Genomic DNA, 19,100 nt, shown 5'->3' with positions numbered 1-19,100 from the left:
TTTTGGTACATTCTAGTCACTACCCACACCCTCAACAAAGTTTGTTATTACCACAGATAAGTTTAATCATTCTTGAATTTCTCATAGTAGAATCATATAATACCTGCTTTGTAACTGACTTCCTAGTAGCAAAATGAATTCTGTCAGATGTATTCAATAGTTTTGTGCCCTGGTTATTCTTTTAAAAACAGAATTAATACTAATTGCTCTATGGATAATCTGTGCACACCAATTATATAGTTATATACTGCTCCAAGAGTCAGCAAACTCATTCTATTCTGAAAATCCACTTGACAGAAAGGAAAACCTACAAACAAAAAAGTAAAGCAGAAGGAAGAGATGCAAATTTTGCAGCTAAAAGTTTTTGGCTGGTAACATAGAGCTCACAACTTTAAATATAGGAGTTTGAAAATAATTACGCTACACATTGTGCTGTGGGTTGATCTGTACATAATAAACAGCACACTCATTGTCAAAGCAGCATGTTCAACAATACTTAATTCACTTCCCATCTTTCTGGGTAAAGCATTCTGTGATCAGTGATATTGTGTTGTCAGTAGGTTGAAGTGAAAACTGAATTAATTACCACCTGCCTAACATGGGGCCAATAATGTTTTAGGATTGGGCCCAAGTTCATTTCTCATGTGAGTCAAAACAAAGACATTATTCTTCCTGGAATGAGCTCTAGACTGTTGCTTTCTCTCAGTTATCCACCACTTATTTACTTGGGCTATTGACAAGTATCCTGATAAATCACTGACCCTTTTACGACTTGTAATCAAAGAATCTAAAAATAATCTATCTTCATAAACATCTATAAACCATGAACCATCCAAAGCTTACATCCACTGACTGAATTAAGAGTTAAGTCTTTCACATTTGCCAGAGTGGAGTCTCAAAGCTAAGCTATTTTGTGCAGTTCTCAGCAGACTGGAACATAGGACACAGAGCTGCTTCAGTAGTCCATGTTCAATGACTACAGCATATCTTGTTATGCAATGACTAGCTAAGCAATCTCTAGTAAACATTTTCAAGTCAAGGTGCACCTTCATCTCTGCACATTCTTAACTCCTGAAGAGGTTAAGCAGGCCACATGTTCCTCAGGATCCTTCAAAGGGAGGAAGTTTTCAGGATTGTATTTTGAACAACACTGAACAGATAAGGCAGAGAGGGTCAAAGTGCAGATGTGTGGGACCCACTCACAGTTACTGGAGAAACAACAAAATGAGGGCATATCAACAAGTTTGGCCACTACTGTTTTCATGCAAGCACACAATATACCTTGGTCTCTAAGTCAAGGTAAAGTTACTTTTGCAGGGAAATAAACTGTTGGGTAGCCAACCCCTCTACTTTGCATCTATGTTCATCTGAGCCAAGCTCTTCTGCAGTCAATTCACAGTCACCCAGGGCTCCAGCAAGAACAGGATTCACAATAATCAACTTGTGACAAAAGTCCCCTCACACAATGCCTTCTTGTCATCTTGAAGACAACAACAGAGAGCTACAGACCACTGGCCAGGCCTCAAGGCTGAGCTAATGGTCAATCAGGCCCAGATTTGGGATCCATTTACCATGCCTACCTTTCTACCTCCAATACCTTTCTGCTTAATCTGAAGGCCTATCTGTAGATGGCTAGGATGTAGAAGCCATGAAAGCATAGCTGCCATGTGAAAACATCTCCTTTCTTTGCCCCTCAAAACAAGGGGAAAGCTACTATGAGCTCTAAGTGGGCAGAAAGAAGCATCTGGCAGATTGAAGAAGACCAGGAGGTTAAGGCTGTCACAAAAAGGCTTTCCAAAAGTAGACAGCAGATTTTCCTAGTATCTCTAAATAGTTGTATAAAGGAGTTACATTCAACAAAACAGTTTATGAATATATTTCTCTTTTTTAGGAGGTGACTCGATTCTTGGAAAGCAGACATGCTGAACATTATTTTGTATACAACCTTTGTAGTATGTACATGACTTAATATTTTTGCTACTATAGATAGAAAACATGTAAGAAAATGACTTCTTTAATGTTTCATTTCATTGTAAAAATTTAGTGGTGGGGAGTTAGATCAGAAATCTCTCTTTTGTGCTGTCCCCTTTGGTAGGAAAAGATAGCTTGGTGGCACATTGTACCGTAAGGGGGAGACAGGCCAGTGAGAGCAAAGATGCGGAGTTGGCGATGAAGCATTCAGGAAAGTCCTGCTCAGGCTCTTAGGCTTATGCAGGTGTTCCTGTGTTTGGTGCCACGTTGTGCTGAATACAATTCAGCAGGTATGTTCTCTGACATACCAGAAGTGGGTGGTGATGAGAACAAAGCACTTGATGAGAAAAGACAAAAACAAAGACAAAAAGTCAAAGACAGAGTATACCTCCAGTTCCTAGTTATGTCTGTCTGCCTTTTGTTTACTCCTGACTATACATTAAATCCTGCCTACATTAATGACCTTAATCAGGGACTGAGCATTTAGACAGTGCGATTGGCTTCTGCTTCATGGTACACAAGTACCATAATAGAATGAGCAGGCTGCTGGGATGTTAAAAGTGAGTACTATGAAACAACAAATTGAGTTGAGATTACCTAATTTGAAAAAGCCACTTACTATCCTAGAATCTGTCCTTAAAGCCCTTTCCTTTGCTCTTTGCTCCACTGGCCTGCCTCCCTCCCTCTTTAGGGAACTTTGTGCTGTTGATGTTAAGAATCTACATGACTTAGGAGATGGGAAAGTGTGAGAAAAATGAGAGAAGGGATAAGAAGTTTGACAAGAAATGTACTCTCTACCTTATTCATAACCATAAGTCCTCTGCACATTAACTTGACAGTAAAATTACATTTAAAAGTATCGTTTTAGAACAACAGGAGCCTCCCAGATAGCTTTTGAAGCTACATAAGAAATTCCTTATGGAAAATTTAAACTTCATGCCTAACTTTTATCTCATTAAGCATAGAGCTCTGACACATACATCATTTCTTCCAGGCGAACGATCTTATGACCCAAAGTTTTTTCATCATCGAATGCATAGAATAATGATAGATGATCACAATGTTCCCTCTCTAGAGTAAGTTTTATGCCACACTGATTGCCAGAAGAGCACTAAATTTGTTGGGCTTGAATTGGGGGAATGAGTTTTAATTAACTAAAATTCTTTCTTAAACCAGAGAGATGATTTTATTTTCAAAAGAAGTCATTGCCTGGCTATCCAAGGATCCTCAGAACATCATTGTGATTCACTGCAAAGGAGGAAAAGGTAACAATGCTTTCCTTTCTGTTTCCATTTGCTAAACATAATTGAAAATAAATATTGAAGGACTAGCAGAGATGCATACTGGAATTCTTCAAATAAGAAATTCCTATAGATTAATAGTTGCTAACATTTTCATAGTGATTTGAATGCTGAAAGAAGGAAAGAAGGATAAAAGCAAACTAGAGAAGGGGAAAGTAGAAGAAAAGAAGAAAGGAACAAGAGCTAAGGAAGGCTGAGTGTATTTTCCCTTAAATTACCCATGATCTGAGTTTCTTCCCTTTGGGTTTTCCAGTTTATATCTGTCAAATATGAAGTGTTTATCTTCAGGATGTTAGAGCACTTTTACTTTGAGACTCTTCTTTTTTCTCTTTTCCCTGACAAAACCGTACTTGGGTGATGCACAATGTATTATTTTTGTGTTGATATGCATTGGGGAATAGCTGAATCTTGAAGCTAGCTAACAAATGCATTCTCTCCTTGGGCCCTTAAGTTCCTCTTCCCTGTTAACTAGAGACATTGAGCATTGTTTCATACGCTTGTTTGCCACTTGCTGTTTCCTTTTCAGAAATCTCTTTCCAAGTCCTCTGTCCTACCCTACCTCCTACCTCCTTTTCATTCTTGGGACTTCCGGGTGATTTGGTTGCCATTACTACAGCTGGAGCACAGTGCCTCATACTTCCTAGGGCACTCTACTACTGGAGCCTCACACACCCCTAATCCCTTTTTGCTTTAGTTATTATTCACCTAAGGGCTCACTTTTCATGCTGCCTCCAGGAAGGCCTAGTCTGTGCACCTCCCACTTTGCATTTTTCACATACATAGGTGGGATAATGGACACACACTGTGATGCACAATTTTGACTTGAGATGAAATCTTGCGAATGTTTTTGCCTTACCTTGAATGACAGTCCTCCCCATTACCATACTGAATAGCTAGGATTAAAGAGTGAGTCACCTTGCCTGGCTTTCAGTTTGTTGTCTTTTTTTGTTGTTGTTGTTGTTGTTTGTTTGAGACAGAATTTCCCTATATAGGCCAGGATAGTCTCAAACTTGTGATCTTCCTACCTCTGCTTCCTGAGTGCTGTGAAGCCAGGGATGGATGCCACACCTACCCCCGCCCCTGCCACTGCCACCGCTTTTTTTCTCTTTTGTTACAAAAGATGAATATATTTGCTTTCCCGTGTGTTCAGTTTCTTATATCTTTTTGAATATTCACACACTCCACAGGTCATGTCTTTGCTCAGCTGATTACCTACTTTTCTGTGCAGAAGCATTGTGCTTTCATGCAGTGTCAGGTATTTTTTACTTTGACGGTCTCTATTTGTTGACTTCTATTCAAAAATTATCCATGCCAAGCAGTGTTACAAAGCAATTCCCCATTTTGTGGGGAGTTGGAAGAATAATCCTTCCCTCTCCAATCATTTGGAGTTGTTGTGTATTGGGTGAAGGAAATATGATCCTCTTTCATCCTTGGACTTCTGTATGTTCACTTGTACCAGTATCATTTATTGAACAGATTGTCCTTTCCCATTATGTGTTCTGTGAACATCTGTTCAAGATTGGTTACTTAGAAATTCATCAGTTTATTTCTTCATTCTCTCTTCTATTCTACTGGTCTAAATTAGCTCTAGATTCTATTCCACTTGTCTCCATTTCTTTTTGTTCCATTAGTATTTAAGATTATTCTTAAACTTGTGAGAAACTATTAAGGTTATGGAAGCCAAGAAAGATAGCATTTTCCAAATTACCACTGGAACAGTAAGTAAAATAACTTCTTTTTATTTTTTAATCCTTTTAAATTTTAATTTCATTTTATTGTATAGATGCTATATAGAGGGGTTATACAGTTACATGAGTAAGGCAATGAGTACATTCCTTGGTCAGCATTGTTACCCCTTCCCTTGCTGTTCACCCATATGCCTTCCCCCCACACCTACCTCACTCCTCTCTCACTCACCAACCGAAGTTGTAAAGTTCATATCTAACATAGTGGTGCAATGGGTCGTCCTGTGTCCTTGTTTCGGTGTTTTGATATTCTCCTTCCTCTCCCCAAATTAGACAAGATGCAGGGTACCAAAATCAAGAACAGTGACAACAGAAGATATACCATAAGGGGTAGAACATACAAAGGAAACAAGAGAAATCACAGACTACATTAAAAACCACAACAACAAAGAAAGACCTCTTTTGTCCATTTCTTGGGTTCCTTTCACTTAGCATCATCTTATATGGTCATATATACATAGCTTTTGAGATTTTCTGCTCATCTGATAAAATTATCCTAGATCTATACTACCTATTGCAAATGACGGAAACCAGGGGACCTATATTTCTTTGGATCTGGCTTACTTCACTTAATATGATTTTGTCCACATCTTTCCATTTCCTAATAAATGGGGCAGTACCATTCTTTCTGATGGAAGCATAGAATTTGTATACCACAAATTTTCTTGATCCATTCATCTACTAAAGGGCATCTGGGTTGATTCCATATGTTAGCTATGGTGAATAATGGTGTGATAAACATAGTTGTGCTGGTAGCTTTAGTATGGCCTTGTTTGTGATCATTTGGAACCTCCATACTTCTTTCCAAAAAGTAAAATAACTTCTAAAAATATTTATTATTTGTTCATTGCCAGTATTTTAATAAAGCTAATTTAAGTGCCTGTAGGTTTTCTTCCACACAGCTTAGTGCTTACAATAGTCATCTCTGTGTATTTTGCAATTTTTAACAAAAATGAGCAATTACATTTTGGGCAGGTTTTTTTTAATACAGTGAATTTCAAGAAAACATAACAGTTAAAACTGTGATATATTGCAGTAGAGTCAAATTTTAGCACATTAGTTAAAAGCAGGTTTTGTATTCATAGGTGGAAATATTCTGAACCATGGAAATGTTTACAGGACCATGGCAAAATGAAGCCAATTGCTATGGTTTGGAACTTGCATGTTCCCAAAGTCCCGTGTATTAAAAGTTGGGTCCTCGGCCCATGGTACTGGTGGAATCTTTAGAAGATGGGGCCTCAAAGAAGGATGCTAGATTCCTGGACTCATGAGTCTGAAAGGGATATTGGGACCCTTCTTTGTTTCCTCGACACTTATGATGTGAGCAGCTTCTTCCATCATGTGCTCCCACTCTGATGCCCCGTGTGTCTCAGGTCCCAAACAACAGGACAACTGACCCAGACTGCAAGCAGGCTCTGCCACCATGAGCCAACATAAACCTTTTCTGCTTTTGATTAGCTTAGGTATTTTATCACCGTGGCAGAAAGCTGACCTAAATATGTGAATTGAGCCATATGAAACTGCCAGAGTTTCATCTTTTTGTTTGCCTGTATGTTGTATGGGTCAACCTAAAGCAACATGATGCAAGAAGTTGGATTCAGTTTCTTCATTAATGCTAATCAGATTCTGGAAGTCTTCATTTCACCTTTTTACTTTGCTGATCAGAGGGGATTTGCATGATCCTGTGATCACATGTCTTTCAATAAGTTTTCTTCTGGGTTGTTTGTAAGGGTTAGTTTTAATCTTCTTTGTTCCCAAACAGAGCAGTTGCTTTTTCCAAGTGTAACTTCATCCTGTCTTGCTGTCTTCCTGTGGACTGCTGCCTGGATATTGCCACTGTCGCATGACAATCAGGATGTTTTGTTATTGTTTTATACTAGTTCTTTAAAGATTGGAGTGAAAATATGGGGAAATAGTACAGACTGCAAATATCTTTCACACTGTGCAGTCTTTCACATTTCATTGCCCATTTTGTCCAATGTAGTATATTGTAAGGTTTTTGTGGTGTAGGGTGTTTTGTTTATAACTTTGGATGTAGTGAATTGTGTGTATGGGCACCCACACTGTGTGTGTATGTGTGTGTGTGTGTCTGTCTGTGTTTCCTACATTTTATTATGTTTAAGGAATTTACCGGAGGCACTGGTGGCTCACACCTGTAATTATAGCTACCCAAAATGCTGAGATTTGGGTGGTTGTTGCTCTATGTACAGTGAATTATGTTTTCTAAAGTGGCAGTCATTAGCAATTTAATTAAACCCACTTACTTCAAACAATTTCTCCATAAATTCTTTTGGGCTTTCTGGTTGTTAACGAGATCATGTGAAAATAATAAGTTGTGCTTTTTTTTTAACCTTTTAAATCCTTTTTAAAACCCCCCACCTCCAATGTTGACCAGAGTCTTCAATACAGTTGAATTAGAAATACAGATAATGACAGATTTTTTTGTTGTTTGTTTCTGGTCATAAAGGAAAAGCTGTCATCATGTCACCTGTTAATTTAGGTGACAGGTGGCAGTCTGGGGCTTTAGATCTAAAGTGATGTTTTTTTTTTTTTGTAATGAAGGATGAATATTGGATTCTATTAGAAGCTTTTCCTGAGTCTTTGAATTGGTAATATGTTCTTTCCTTTTTGGTTCATTAGTGTAATTAGTGGCACTAATTACTAAGTGATAAAGTAACTTAGATTTGTCAAACCAGTGTATTTTTTACTGTATTAATATTTCACCCATTCCTGGGGTACTTCTAATGTATTAACACTTAATCCATTGCTGGATTCCAGTTGTTAAGAATTTTTTTTTATCAATGTCATGAGTGAAATTGGCTATAATTCTTCCTTTCTCACATTAATCTTTTTCAGTATCAACTTAATAAGACCATGTTCAATTGTTTTTCCTGTTAATACTTTGGGTGAATCTGTGTAAATTAGTATTATTCTTTCTCAAAACTATGAGAATTCAGTCTTAGCCAGGCATTGGTGGTAAAATAACTGTAACTATGCAATCTCCTGAGTAACTAGGATTACAGGTATGAGACACCAGTGTCTGTGGTAAAATTCTTTTTTTTTCGGGGGGTGGGTCCAGTAGTGGGGCCTGAAATCTGGGTCTGGGCACTATCCCTCTGCTCTTCAACACAAGGCAACCACTCTACAACTTGAGCCACAGCGCCACTTCCGGCTTTTTTCTTTTCGCTTATGTGGTGCTGAGGAATCAAACCCAGGGCCTCAGGCATGCAAGGCAAGCGCTCTACCACTGAGACCAATTCCCAGCCCTTTGGTAAAACTCTTAAACATAATAATAGCTATGAACCCCCACTACACACAAACACACACATACACATGCACACACACTTCCCTACACCCAAAATTACAAACAAAATAATCTATTCCATAAGTTACATTGTAACTTATAAGGCCTATAAGAGTTACAACGGCCAGGCAGTGGTGGCTCACACCTGTAATCCTAGCTACTAAGGAGGCTGAGATCTGAGGATCACAGTTCAAATCCAGCCTGAGCAGGAAAGTCTATGAGACTCATCTCCAATTCACTACCAGATAACCAGAAGTGGCACTGTGGCTCAAGTGGCAGAGTGCTTGCCTTGAGCTGAAGAGCACAGGGATAGCGCCCAGGACCAGAGTTTAGGCCTTATGACTGACAAAAACAAAAAAAAATAACACAAAGCAAATCTATGATTAGTGTTTTGAACAACCTCCATACTGATTTCCACAGTGGATGGACTAATTTAAATCCCTAACAAAAGGATACCAAAGTTACTTCTTGCCTTTCCCCTCCATCCTTGCCAGACTTTGCTGCTGTTTTCTCATGCTTGCTCATCTGATTTGGTTGATGCAACCTTAGTGCAGATTTTATTTATATTTTCTTTATGGCTAACGAACTTGAAAATTTCATTTATCTAATGGCCATTTGTACTTCTTCTGAGAACTGTCTCAGTCTGAATCTCACTTGACATTTAAGATATTTTGTTTTTGACTATGTATGTATCTCAGCCAGGTATACTGGTAGCTCATTCGTATAACTGTAACTACTCAGGAAGGTGAGATTTGTGGCTCATGGTGCAGTAGCAACCCAGGCAAAAAATCCATGAGACAGTTGTCTCCAGTTAACAAGCAAAAAGCAAGAAGTGGAGGTATGACTGAAGTGGTAGAACACCTTCTCTGAACAGAAGCATTCAACAAAGTTCATGAGTTGCAGCCCCCATACCAGCGTGAGTGAGTGCCACACGTCTCTGAAACTGGTAGAACCTCAGTTTTTCTTCCTAATGCCAACATACATTCCTCACAGACCTATAAAGATTATGTGATCTATGACTCAGTAGTGTTAGCTGTTTTCTCTAGGGACTGCTATTTATATATGTTAATACTATATCAATCTGAACAGAATGAATTTTAATGTCATGAAGACCAAGTTGAGTGTTTCAGGAAGATTCCATGAAGTTGACTGATGGTATATATTATCACAGCTAAATCCAATTCAAGGAAGACCACTAGCAAACAGTGAGGGAATGCTTCCAGGAAGAAAAGTATAAGATTCTATATTTCGATTTCTCTTGCCAATTGGAAATGACAGGTTGTTGATGATACAATAATCTTTATACAACAGGCCTGACTTTTCCAGAATAATCTTTATACAACAGGCCTGACTTTTCCAGAAAGAACTCCAACTGAGAGAGGCTTAGTGATAAATGCTTGACAAATGATTGAAGAACACCTACTTCATGGCTTCTTGTTTCACCTGGCTAAGAGGACACATAGTGATGCTGAAGCTGTACTTATCCACAGCACAGGCACATGAATCTGCCCCGTATGGTGTATATAGACTTGGAAAGAGAGCTTTTTACAAGTTTCCTTTCAACGGGAAAAGATCATTCTTTTGGAGACCCAGAGCTGTTCTCCAGAACTGACAAGTTTACAGTCAATGAAGCTGAGAAGCAATAGCCAGCATTCTTATTTAGCAGGAAGTAGCTTTGTCTCATCTTAGTAGCTACAAGTGGCATTAACTTCCCGTTGGAAGTACTTGGTTAGAATACTATTCTTTAAACTTGGTGGAGAAGATGAGTTCATTATAGAATGTTTAAGAGATAGGTCAAAAATATTATGCTTCTCAGGAAGAAGGGTATGTTAGGAATTGAATAAAAGCAACTAAGTTAAACTCTACAGATGATTATAGAAAGAGAAAAGACAACATTTTTTCAAACCTAAATACATCCGTCGTGCAAGGAAGGCAACATAAGAGATTTTTGAGGATGAGTGATTTGAAGCAAGAAAGAAGTCAAGGGTGAGCTTTAAAACACTATAACACACACACACAAGTAGAGGCAGATGCAGACACACACATACACACACACACACACACACACACACACACAAGTAGAGGCAGATGCAGAGAGACAGAGAGAGAAGAGAGGAGACAGGAGAAAGGCGGGCAGGCAGGCAACCCAAAGCAGAAATTAAGCAAGTACAGTACAGCAAAATACTGAGAATTATAGAACCTGAGGAATAGGCCCAAGAGTATTCATTATAGATTCCTCTCTACATTCTTATCTTTCAAAAATGTTTGCCCTACAGGGCTGGGAAGGTGGCTCAGTGGTAGAGCGCTTGCCTTGCATGCCTGAGGCCCTGGGTTCAATTCCTCAGCACCACATAAGCAAAAAGAAAAAAAGCCGGAAGTGGCACTGTGGCTCAAGTGGTAGAGCGCTAGCCTTGAGCTGAAGAGCTGAGGGACAGCGCTCAGGCCCAGAGTTCAGGCCCCACAACCGGAACAAAAAAAAAAAAAGTTTGCCCTACAATTCAAATAATACAATCAAGTAGGAACTACAAGTGCTAGTTGCTATTTGGGGTTCCTACCTGCATTTGAACTCAGCACCTCACACCTGCTTGGCAAATACTCTACCACTTAAGCGATATGCCCAGGCCTGTTTTGCTTCAATGATTTTTTTAGATAAGGCTCATACTTTTTCCTGAGCTGGCCTCAGACTAAAATCCTCTTTTATGGATATAAACCACCCTGCCCACTTTGTTGGTTGAGAAGGAGGTTTTGCCTGAGTTGGCCTGAAACCACAAACCTCCTAATCACTTCAACCTGAGTATCAGGGATTATAGGTGTGAACTGCCATGCATGGCCTAGTTTATCTTTTTCTTACATTCATTACAAATGAGGTGTTTCTATTTCTCAATTGAAAATCTTGAGATAGGCAACCTGAGAAGGAATCAGAACCAAGACCAACAGCACACTTTGGAGTATTTGTGAGTGTACTGTTATACTGCAATGAAAGTTTCTTTTGTATTTTTAAATTTTATTTTTATCATTAAGTAGTTGTACAAAGGACTTGTTAGTCAACAAAGTAAGTATATGAATACAACAAATCTTGATCAATGTCACCTCTTTCAACAGTCTCCCCCATCCCTCCCACCAAAATCACTTAAATACTTAACATTTAGCAGAAAGAATCCCAAGAGTACTTTCTATGTGTGAAAGAGTTTTGGTTTTTTTGGAGAAGTTATTTTAACTTTCTTCATAGGGCTATAAATAATTTCCAGGCACTTATAAATTTTATTGCACTTGAGACATGAGGACCAATGGAATAGAATTGAAGACGCAGAAGTGAGTCTTTTCATAGCCACCTAATCTTTGATAAGGGAGCTAAAAAAAAAACAGAATGGAAGAAAGACAGCCTCTTCAGTAAATGGTGCTAGCAAAATTGTTTAAACACCTGTAGAAAACTAAAGCTATATCCCCATATATTACTCTGCACCATAATCAACTCCAAATGGATCAAAGACCTCGAAGTCAAAGCAGACACCTGAAAACATTACAGGAAGGAATAGGAGAAATCCTAGGTCTCCTTGGCAAAGGCTGAAATTTTCTTAATAGAGACCCAGAAACATAACAATTCAAATAAAGATAGGACAAATGGGATTGCATGAAACTGTAGAGCTTCTGCATGGCAAAGGACATAACTAGCAAGATCAAAAGAAAGCCCACCGATTGGGAGAAGATCTTCACTAGCCATACCAAAGACAAGTGTCTCATGTCTAAAATATACTTAGAACTCAAAAAATTAAATCCCCCAACAACAAATCCTCACAGAAACAACTGCCCGATCAATAAGTAAGCTAAAGACTTCTCTTCTAAACAGAGACTTCTCTGAAGAGGAAATAAGAATGGCCAATAGACACATGAAGAAATGCTCAACTTCTCTGGCCATAAAAGAAATGCAAATCAAAACAACATTGAGATTCCACCTTACCCCAGATAGAAAGGATATATACAACAAATCTAATAATAACAGATGCTGGAGGAGATGTGACCAAAAGGGAACTGTATTGTTGGTGGGGGAGTAAACTTGTCCACTGACTTTCGAAAGCAGTATGGAAATTCCTCAAAAGACTACACATGGAACAAAGGTTTCTTGAACTAATTTTGGCTCTTTTCTAGGGCGCACGGGGACCATGATTTGTGTCTGCCTAATTGCAACTGGCACATTTTTAACCGCCAAGGTAGGAAAAAGGTTATTATACTCTGTCTTATATTTACTGAATGTGCTGGTTCTGAAACATCACTGGTAAAATGATAGGAAATGTCTTACCTCGTGGTGATTCACTGAAAACCTAGATTCGTGCTGTCTTGCTTAATTTAAGTGGCCTGGAATCCTTGTTCTGGGCAAGGACAATAGTGACAGCAGTGATGCACAATTGGAAGGGAATGGCAAAATTGAGAATAAGATACACAGCATTTTTAAGGTATACTTTTACTATCTGTACATAGTTGCCATTCAACAAAGCAGTTTGTAAATACAGCACCCTGAGAGCAATGTCACTCTTTTATCATTCTTCTCCATCCCTCCCACCCCCACTCCTCCCTTCAATTTAATTTTGGAGGATATGTATTGAATTTTATGATGGTGTAATTCAATACTAAAGAAATCTGACATTGTCTAAAAAGGAATGTACTCATACCTGACTTATGGAACTTTAACCCCTTCTTTACAGAAACTTTATAAAGATTTGTAAGGGTATTAATAAGCCAGGGACTGGTGGCTTACGCCTATTATCCTAGCTACTCACAAGGCTGAGGTCTGAGGACTGTGGTTCAAAGCCAGCCTTGGCAGGAAAGTCTATTAGCCTCTTATCTTCAATAAATCTTCAGAAAACTGGAAATGGCTCAAGTTGAAGAGGGCTTACCTTGCGATGAAGAGCTGAGCCACAGCCCCACAAAAGACCAAAGAAAGAAAAAAGAGTCACAGGGAAATAAATTTTTTTTAAAGAATCAAGGAAAAGCTGGGTATTAGTGACTCACACTTATAATATTAATTACTTGAGAATCTGAGAACAAGGGGATTGTGGTTTAATATTAACATGGATGTTATTCCCCTTCACCTCCACAAATTAGATGAATGTATATAAAAATGTTTTTGATCCCACATATGATATATATATATATATATATATACACACACACACACACACACACATATATATATATATATGTAAACATATGAGGAAGCAAGGAGGAGGGGACAGAATCAGAAGGAAATGAATGAAAAATACATCAGCTACACTGGACATTGATGATAGTGAACTAAGCAGCTTAAGGGCAGAGATGGGAGAGAGTGAATAAGAGAGAAAGAGGGAACAGCCTACATTAAGCACCCTATTTGGAAGAAAGAGTTGTATTGTCAAAGTTTATAGAGACCACAAGCTTTATAAACCATGAAAATGAAAACTATGAAAGCTAAAATGTGTTTGTGAATTTGGCTAAGTAGCACTTTCCCACAATTTTGTGAAGTTTTTTAATCACTTAATCTCAATTAGAAAATTAAAAAACAAAAGAGCAGCCCAGGCAGAAAAGCTCATGAGACCCCTTCTTAACTGCTGGATGCACCTATCATCCCACCCTATGTGAGAAGCTGAGATTGAGGGGATCTCATACCCAGCTACCCTGGGTACAAGATTCCATAAGACTCCTGCTCCACAGAGGGAAGCCTGATAGGGTGCCAAGCAGCTATCTTCCCAGTGATGATGGAGAAACCTGTAGTAGGCAGATCACGGCTTAGGTGCATGCCTGAGTAGTAAGAAAGAGCTAATCATAAAAATAACCAGCAAAAAACAGGCTTGAGAGCCTCGCTTAGCAGAATCACACCAGCCTAGCAGGCATGAGACTCAGAGTTTTAAAAAGATGAACAATACTACCAGGAAAACCAACAAACAATCTAATGTCAGCTTCTGTGTGTATGTAGCATTAGGATGTGAACTCAGGACCTCCTGCTTCCTACCCAGGTGCTCTCTCATAAGCCATGTCTCCAACTCTTTTCTACACTGGCTATTTTTGAGATAGGCTGTCACTTGCCAATGGTCTGCTTTCTTTCTCTCCTAAGATGACAGATACATCAAACCATAATCCTCTAGTTCTCAGCCTTTCAAGTATGTAGGCACTAGCAACTGGCAGATGTCATCATTTTCTTTCTTTTTCAAATTTTTATTTTTATTGTGAAAATACTGTACAGAGGGGTTACAATTACATGGACAAGATAATGAGTACATTTCCTATCAAGCATTGTAGCCTCCTCTGTTTCCCCTTCCCATCCCTTCCCATCCTCCCTCTGCTCTCCACCCAATCCTCCTCCCAACCCCACCAAAGTTGTAAAGTTCATTTTTGACATAACGACTTGTACTTATTGTTGCAACTGGTACACCTGTATCCTTCTTTAAACGACTTATTTTTCCCCTTCCCCTCCACAAATTATACTGACATCAAATACAGTCAAAGCAGGGGTTATACTGTGGGGGAGGGACATACAAAGCAGCAAAGAAATAATCTTATAAATGCATTAGAAACAATTGCATAAAAGAAAAAAAACATTTGAATACATATCTTAGGGTTCATTTCCCTAACATCACCTTATCTGACCTTTTCTGCTTGAGATGTCATCATTTTCAATAAAGACAGGACCGTAGTTGCAGTTTGAAGGTAAAATATGTAAAGCCAACTTGAACCAGTGCAAAATAAATTTTGTCTGGCCATAGTGCTGCATGCTAGGATCCCAGCACTCCGGAGAAAGAATCTACCAGTAGGGTGTAGGTTGCTCTACACAAAGAGAAAAAAAACCCTCAGTAATCAGATGCTTCTGAAACCTTCCCAAAAATGTGACCACTTCTTTCCTCAAAATAAGATCTTGATGAACTAGAATTTGATATAAGTTGCCATATTTCAACTGAGAACATAGTCTGTCTTCTATATTCTTTGATAGCCAATAAATGGGGGATCTGTGGCATTTATGAATTTCTGGTGGGTTGTTATGACCTTGTAAAGGAGGGTACAGTCCTACTGACATGTTCCTCCTGGGGAGCTACCACCTGTAGGACACAGAGCCCTGCTCACTTCTTGGCCTGCAGTCTAGACAAAAGAAGAAATGGATTTAGCACTATATCCAGCTCTGTAGTCCAATCCTTCTGTTTTCCTAACTTGGGACACACAGACTTGGAAAATGGGTGTTCTAACCCTGTTCCCCATGCTCTCAGGGGCTAATGGGAAATACCATATCTACCTTCAGGCTGGGCTGGTTAGACTAGTACCTAGGGCCCAAGGACCTGGGGAGAAGAAGAAAAAACAGAATGACTGTTCTAGGACAATGTTTCCCAAACTATAACCAGTGATTTATAAAATCAGCTTATTAAATTGTGACTAGAATGTTTTAATGGAAAGGAACAGAAGAGAAAACATGAAAAGTTTTGGGTGTATTAGTATAGATACTAGTCCCAAACACAAAATGCAAGACCTCTGCTTCAGGCTGTGTGCCTCTCACTGGCTATACTGCAGGTCTCTGGGTTCTCTTTGGATTTCAGTCTTCTCATATCTAAAATGGAAGATAGGAAGAAGAGTTGGACCAGATGATTTCTAAGGTTGTTCTAGCTCTTAAGTTCCATGTCTTTATGAATCTTGAACTAGGAAAAGTCCTTGACATGGCTTTCTTCCCTTTCTTGTTTTGAGTAGCTCTGTCCAAAGATTGCTGATGTGAAGGTGAACTGTGGTTGTATCATCTCCTTTTCTGTAGGAAAGCCTGAAGTACTTTGGGGATAGAAGAACCGACACAACTTTCAGCAAGAAATTTCAAGGTGTTGAAACTCCTTCCCAAGTAAGTTTTCGCTTTTCACCAGGAGTTTGTTGGTAGGGGGAATTAGTGGCCGCATTGGCTGCATTTGAAATCCTTCTCTAACAATTAATTTGGCAATAGCACTTGTGACTTGTAACAATTCCCTGATCTCTTTAGAGGCTCAACTCTGTAGGCTCTAGGGTTGCCTAGGCTTGGTTCTGGCCAGAGCTTTCTATTTTCCATTTCATATTCCTTATTACTTGTGCAGCTTCAGGAGTTGTTTCCCCTCCACAAGAAGGAAGGTCTTTTGCCTGAGGTTTTCCTCACTCCTGAGGATGATCTCAAATCTACTAGCCCTTGATTTCTCTGAAAAGAGGGATTGGATCCTTCAGGAAGCCCTGAAAGACAATGAGCAATTCAATCTCTCTAGAACCTCACCAGGATTGTTTCTTGATCACTCTCCCTGTGTGGTTAAAAAGAGGTCAGAGAGGGGAAAGAATGAGAGAGACACACCAAGAGTTAGAAATAAATATACACTGAGACAGGAAATGAATGAAAGGGAAGGAAATGGGAAAAGGAATATTTTTAGAATCCTGTCAGGGCAGACATTAGCATACTCATGTTTCTTATTCCATACTTGAAACCTTCATGTGAACGATATACTATTATCCTACTTTTCCTCTGAAAATTTCCAAACATACTGCATTAGACTATTGGTCACTGTGACAAATACCTGACAAAAGAACTTCAAGTGGGGAAAGATTTATTTGGGCTCACAGTTTCAGGTTTATTTCTTGGCCACTTGATCCCATTGCTTTGGGCCTAAGGAGAGACTGACAACTCCTATCAAGGAGGGTGTTGTAGAGCAAAGCTGCTCAGCTCAAGGTGGCCAGGAAGCTGAGTAGCAGGAAGTGACAGGGACAAGATACATCCTTCAGGTGACTTCCTTTCTCCAATGAGGCCCCACCTCCTAATGTTTTTCCCACCTCCTACTAATATGAAGCCCTCAATGGATTAGGCTGCTACTGTTGAAGTCAAAAGCCTCATGAAACAATTACTTCCCAACACCTTACCTCTGAACGCTGGTACACTAGGGATCAAGCCTTTTACATAGGAGCCTTTGAAGAGCACATTTCATATCCAAACCCTAACACACAAGATGGAATTACACAGTCTATTCTTCAATCATCCTCTCAACCTATAGCCAATCATGTTACATGCATTCCTTCCCTACTCTCCTCCTGGGTACCCCTTCCTATCCTTTCTTTCCTAAGCCAGGATTACTTTGAAGGAAATTCTACACATCCAATGCTTTTATCTCACAAGTATTTTGGCATGACACCCAACATACATACTCTTAAAAAATAAGCCAACAAAACACCTAGCCAGGAACAAGTGTTTCACACTTGTCTGTATTCCTAGATGTTCAGGAGTCTCAGATTTGAGGATGGCTGTGCTTGCAGGAAAGCCTGTGAGACACTTCTCTCCAATCAAGTACCAAAACAGCTAGGGATGGAGTTGTGATTGAAGTGGTAGAGCATTAGGCTTGAACAAAACAGAAAAAGAAAACAACAAATCTAACTACAGGTTGCCTCTAGCTCATATCTAAGGATCATGGTTCGAAGCCAGCCTAGGCAGGAAAATTCTTGACACTCTTATGGCTAACTTATTACAAAAAGCCAGATGTGGAGCTGTGGTCCACATTACCCTTGAGGACAAGGCTCAGGGATAGTACATAGGCCCAGAGTTCATATCCCAGAATGCACACACACACCCACACACATAAATAAAATGCTGATATTATTAATTATATTCACAAATATTATAGTTTAATATTGCCTATTTAGCATTAATTTCCATTCTACATATAACTCTCAAATACTAAACAAAATTACTCATTTCATTCATAATCACAACAATTCTGTTAAAGTTTCTTGGTTTCTTTTTTTTTTCATAAATTACTTGCTGAAGAAACCAAGGTATTTATATCATAGAGTTTACATTCCAAACTTTCTTAAGCCATCTGAGGACTTCCTATTCATTGTCTCCTTTATTATTGTGGACCACTATGGGAGAACACTTTTATGCAAATTGGGTAGTTAAGGTTAGTTGAGAGAAATTAACATTTTTGAACCAAGCACTCAAATCTGGATCTGTTGGAGTCACAGTCCATCATTTCCCATGCTGTGCATAGCTGCTCATGCACACAGTCTTGTCTGCTTTTCCCTTCAAACCATGTAGGAGCTTGTGGGGAATGCCTAGAGATTGGGTGAGGCGGTGAATGGAAGTTTTCGATGGCAGAAGTTGATAGATTTAAACAGCATTTTGGCCTTATGAACAGTCCACTAACTACTGGTCTCCAGTTTGGCCAACAAAACTTCAGCCTTATCCATGGATATACTTTCCCCTTGTCCAAGTGACCCCACCAAAAAAGAGAAAAAAAACGTAGCTATGGAGCCTAAACCCATGAACTTAGCAAACCCCATTGCTAATGATGCCATTTCTGCTAACATCCACAATGGCTTCTTTCTGCAACCAACAAAACGACCTGAGCTGAATTTACCCTCTTCTACAATGTGGTATTTCCACATGCTAACATCCATAATGGCTCCCTTCTAAAACAAACTAAGTATCTTGAACTGAACTTACAGTCTTCTACAATGTGATTTTCCCACACCTTTCTCTCATTCTGTGCATTTATACATCCCACAGTCTACTACACAGAGAAGGTTTATTGCTTCCCGACATGCCAATATTTCGTCCCCTCAAGCCTTTGTTCACACAGGCCCCTTAGCCTACAGCATATAATAGTCCATTCCCAGCATATAATAGTCTCTGCCCATTTCAGGTCTTGCAGCCCTTGGAGGACTTGTGAGGAACTATGCCATTCATTCTGTAGCCATTTCAAGTGCAGTATATGGATCCCCTTAAAGGCAATTCCCATGTCTTGCTGAAATTCCCACCCTTTGCATCCCAAA

At 39.2% G+C, this 19,100-nt stretch overlaps 1 protein-coding gene across 1 annotated transcript in view; it reads left to right on the top strand.

The window, feature by feature from the left end:
- The window catches only part of LOC106001847 (phosphatidylinositol 3,4,5-trisphosphate 3-phosphatase TPTE2-like), a gene marked incomplete at its 5' end in the record, with an annotated part of 58,380 nt that overhangs the window by 28,697 nt on the left and 10,583 nt on the right, over positions 1-19,100 (top strand). The window contains 5 exons of the mRNA XM_013036809.1: positions 1,892-1,952; positions 2,966-3,047; positions 3,148-3,236; positions 12,468-12,529; positions 16,084-16,164. Coding sequence (XP_012892263.1) covers positions 1,892-1,952; positions 2,966-3,047; positions 3,148-3,236; positions 12,468-12,529; positions 16,084-16,164 — 375 coding nt within the window. The remainder of the gene's footprint in view (positions 1-1,891; positions 1,953-2,965; positions 3,048-3,147; positions 3,237-12,467; positions 12,530-16,083; positions 16,165-19,100) is intronic.

This window comes from Dipodomys ordii, unplaced genomic scaffold (assembly GCF_000151885.1).
Source record: "Dipodomys ordii isolate 6190 unplaced genomic scaffold, Dord_2.0 Scaffold486, whole genome shotgun sequence".
Taxonomy (NCBI): domain Eukaryota; kingdom Metazoa; phylum Chordata; class Mammalia; order Rodentia; family Heteromyidae; genus Dipodomys; species Dipodomys ordii.
Note: the sequence above shows the minus strand (reverse complement) of the source record. Positions and strands in the feature narration are given on the sequence as shown.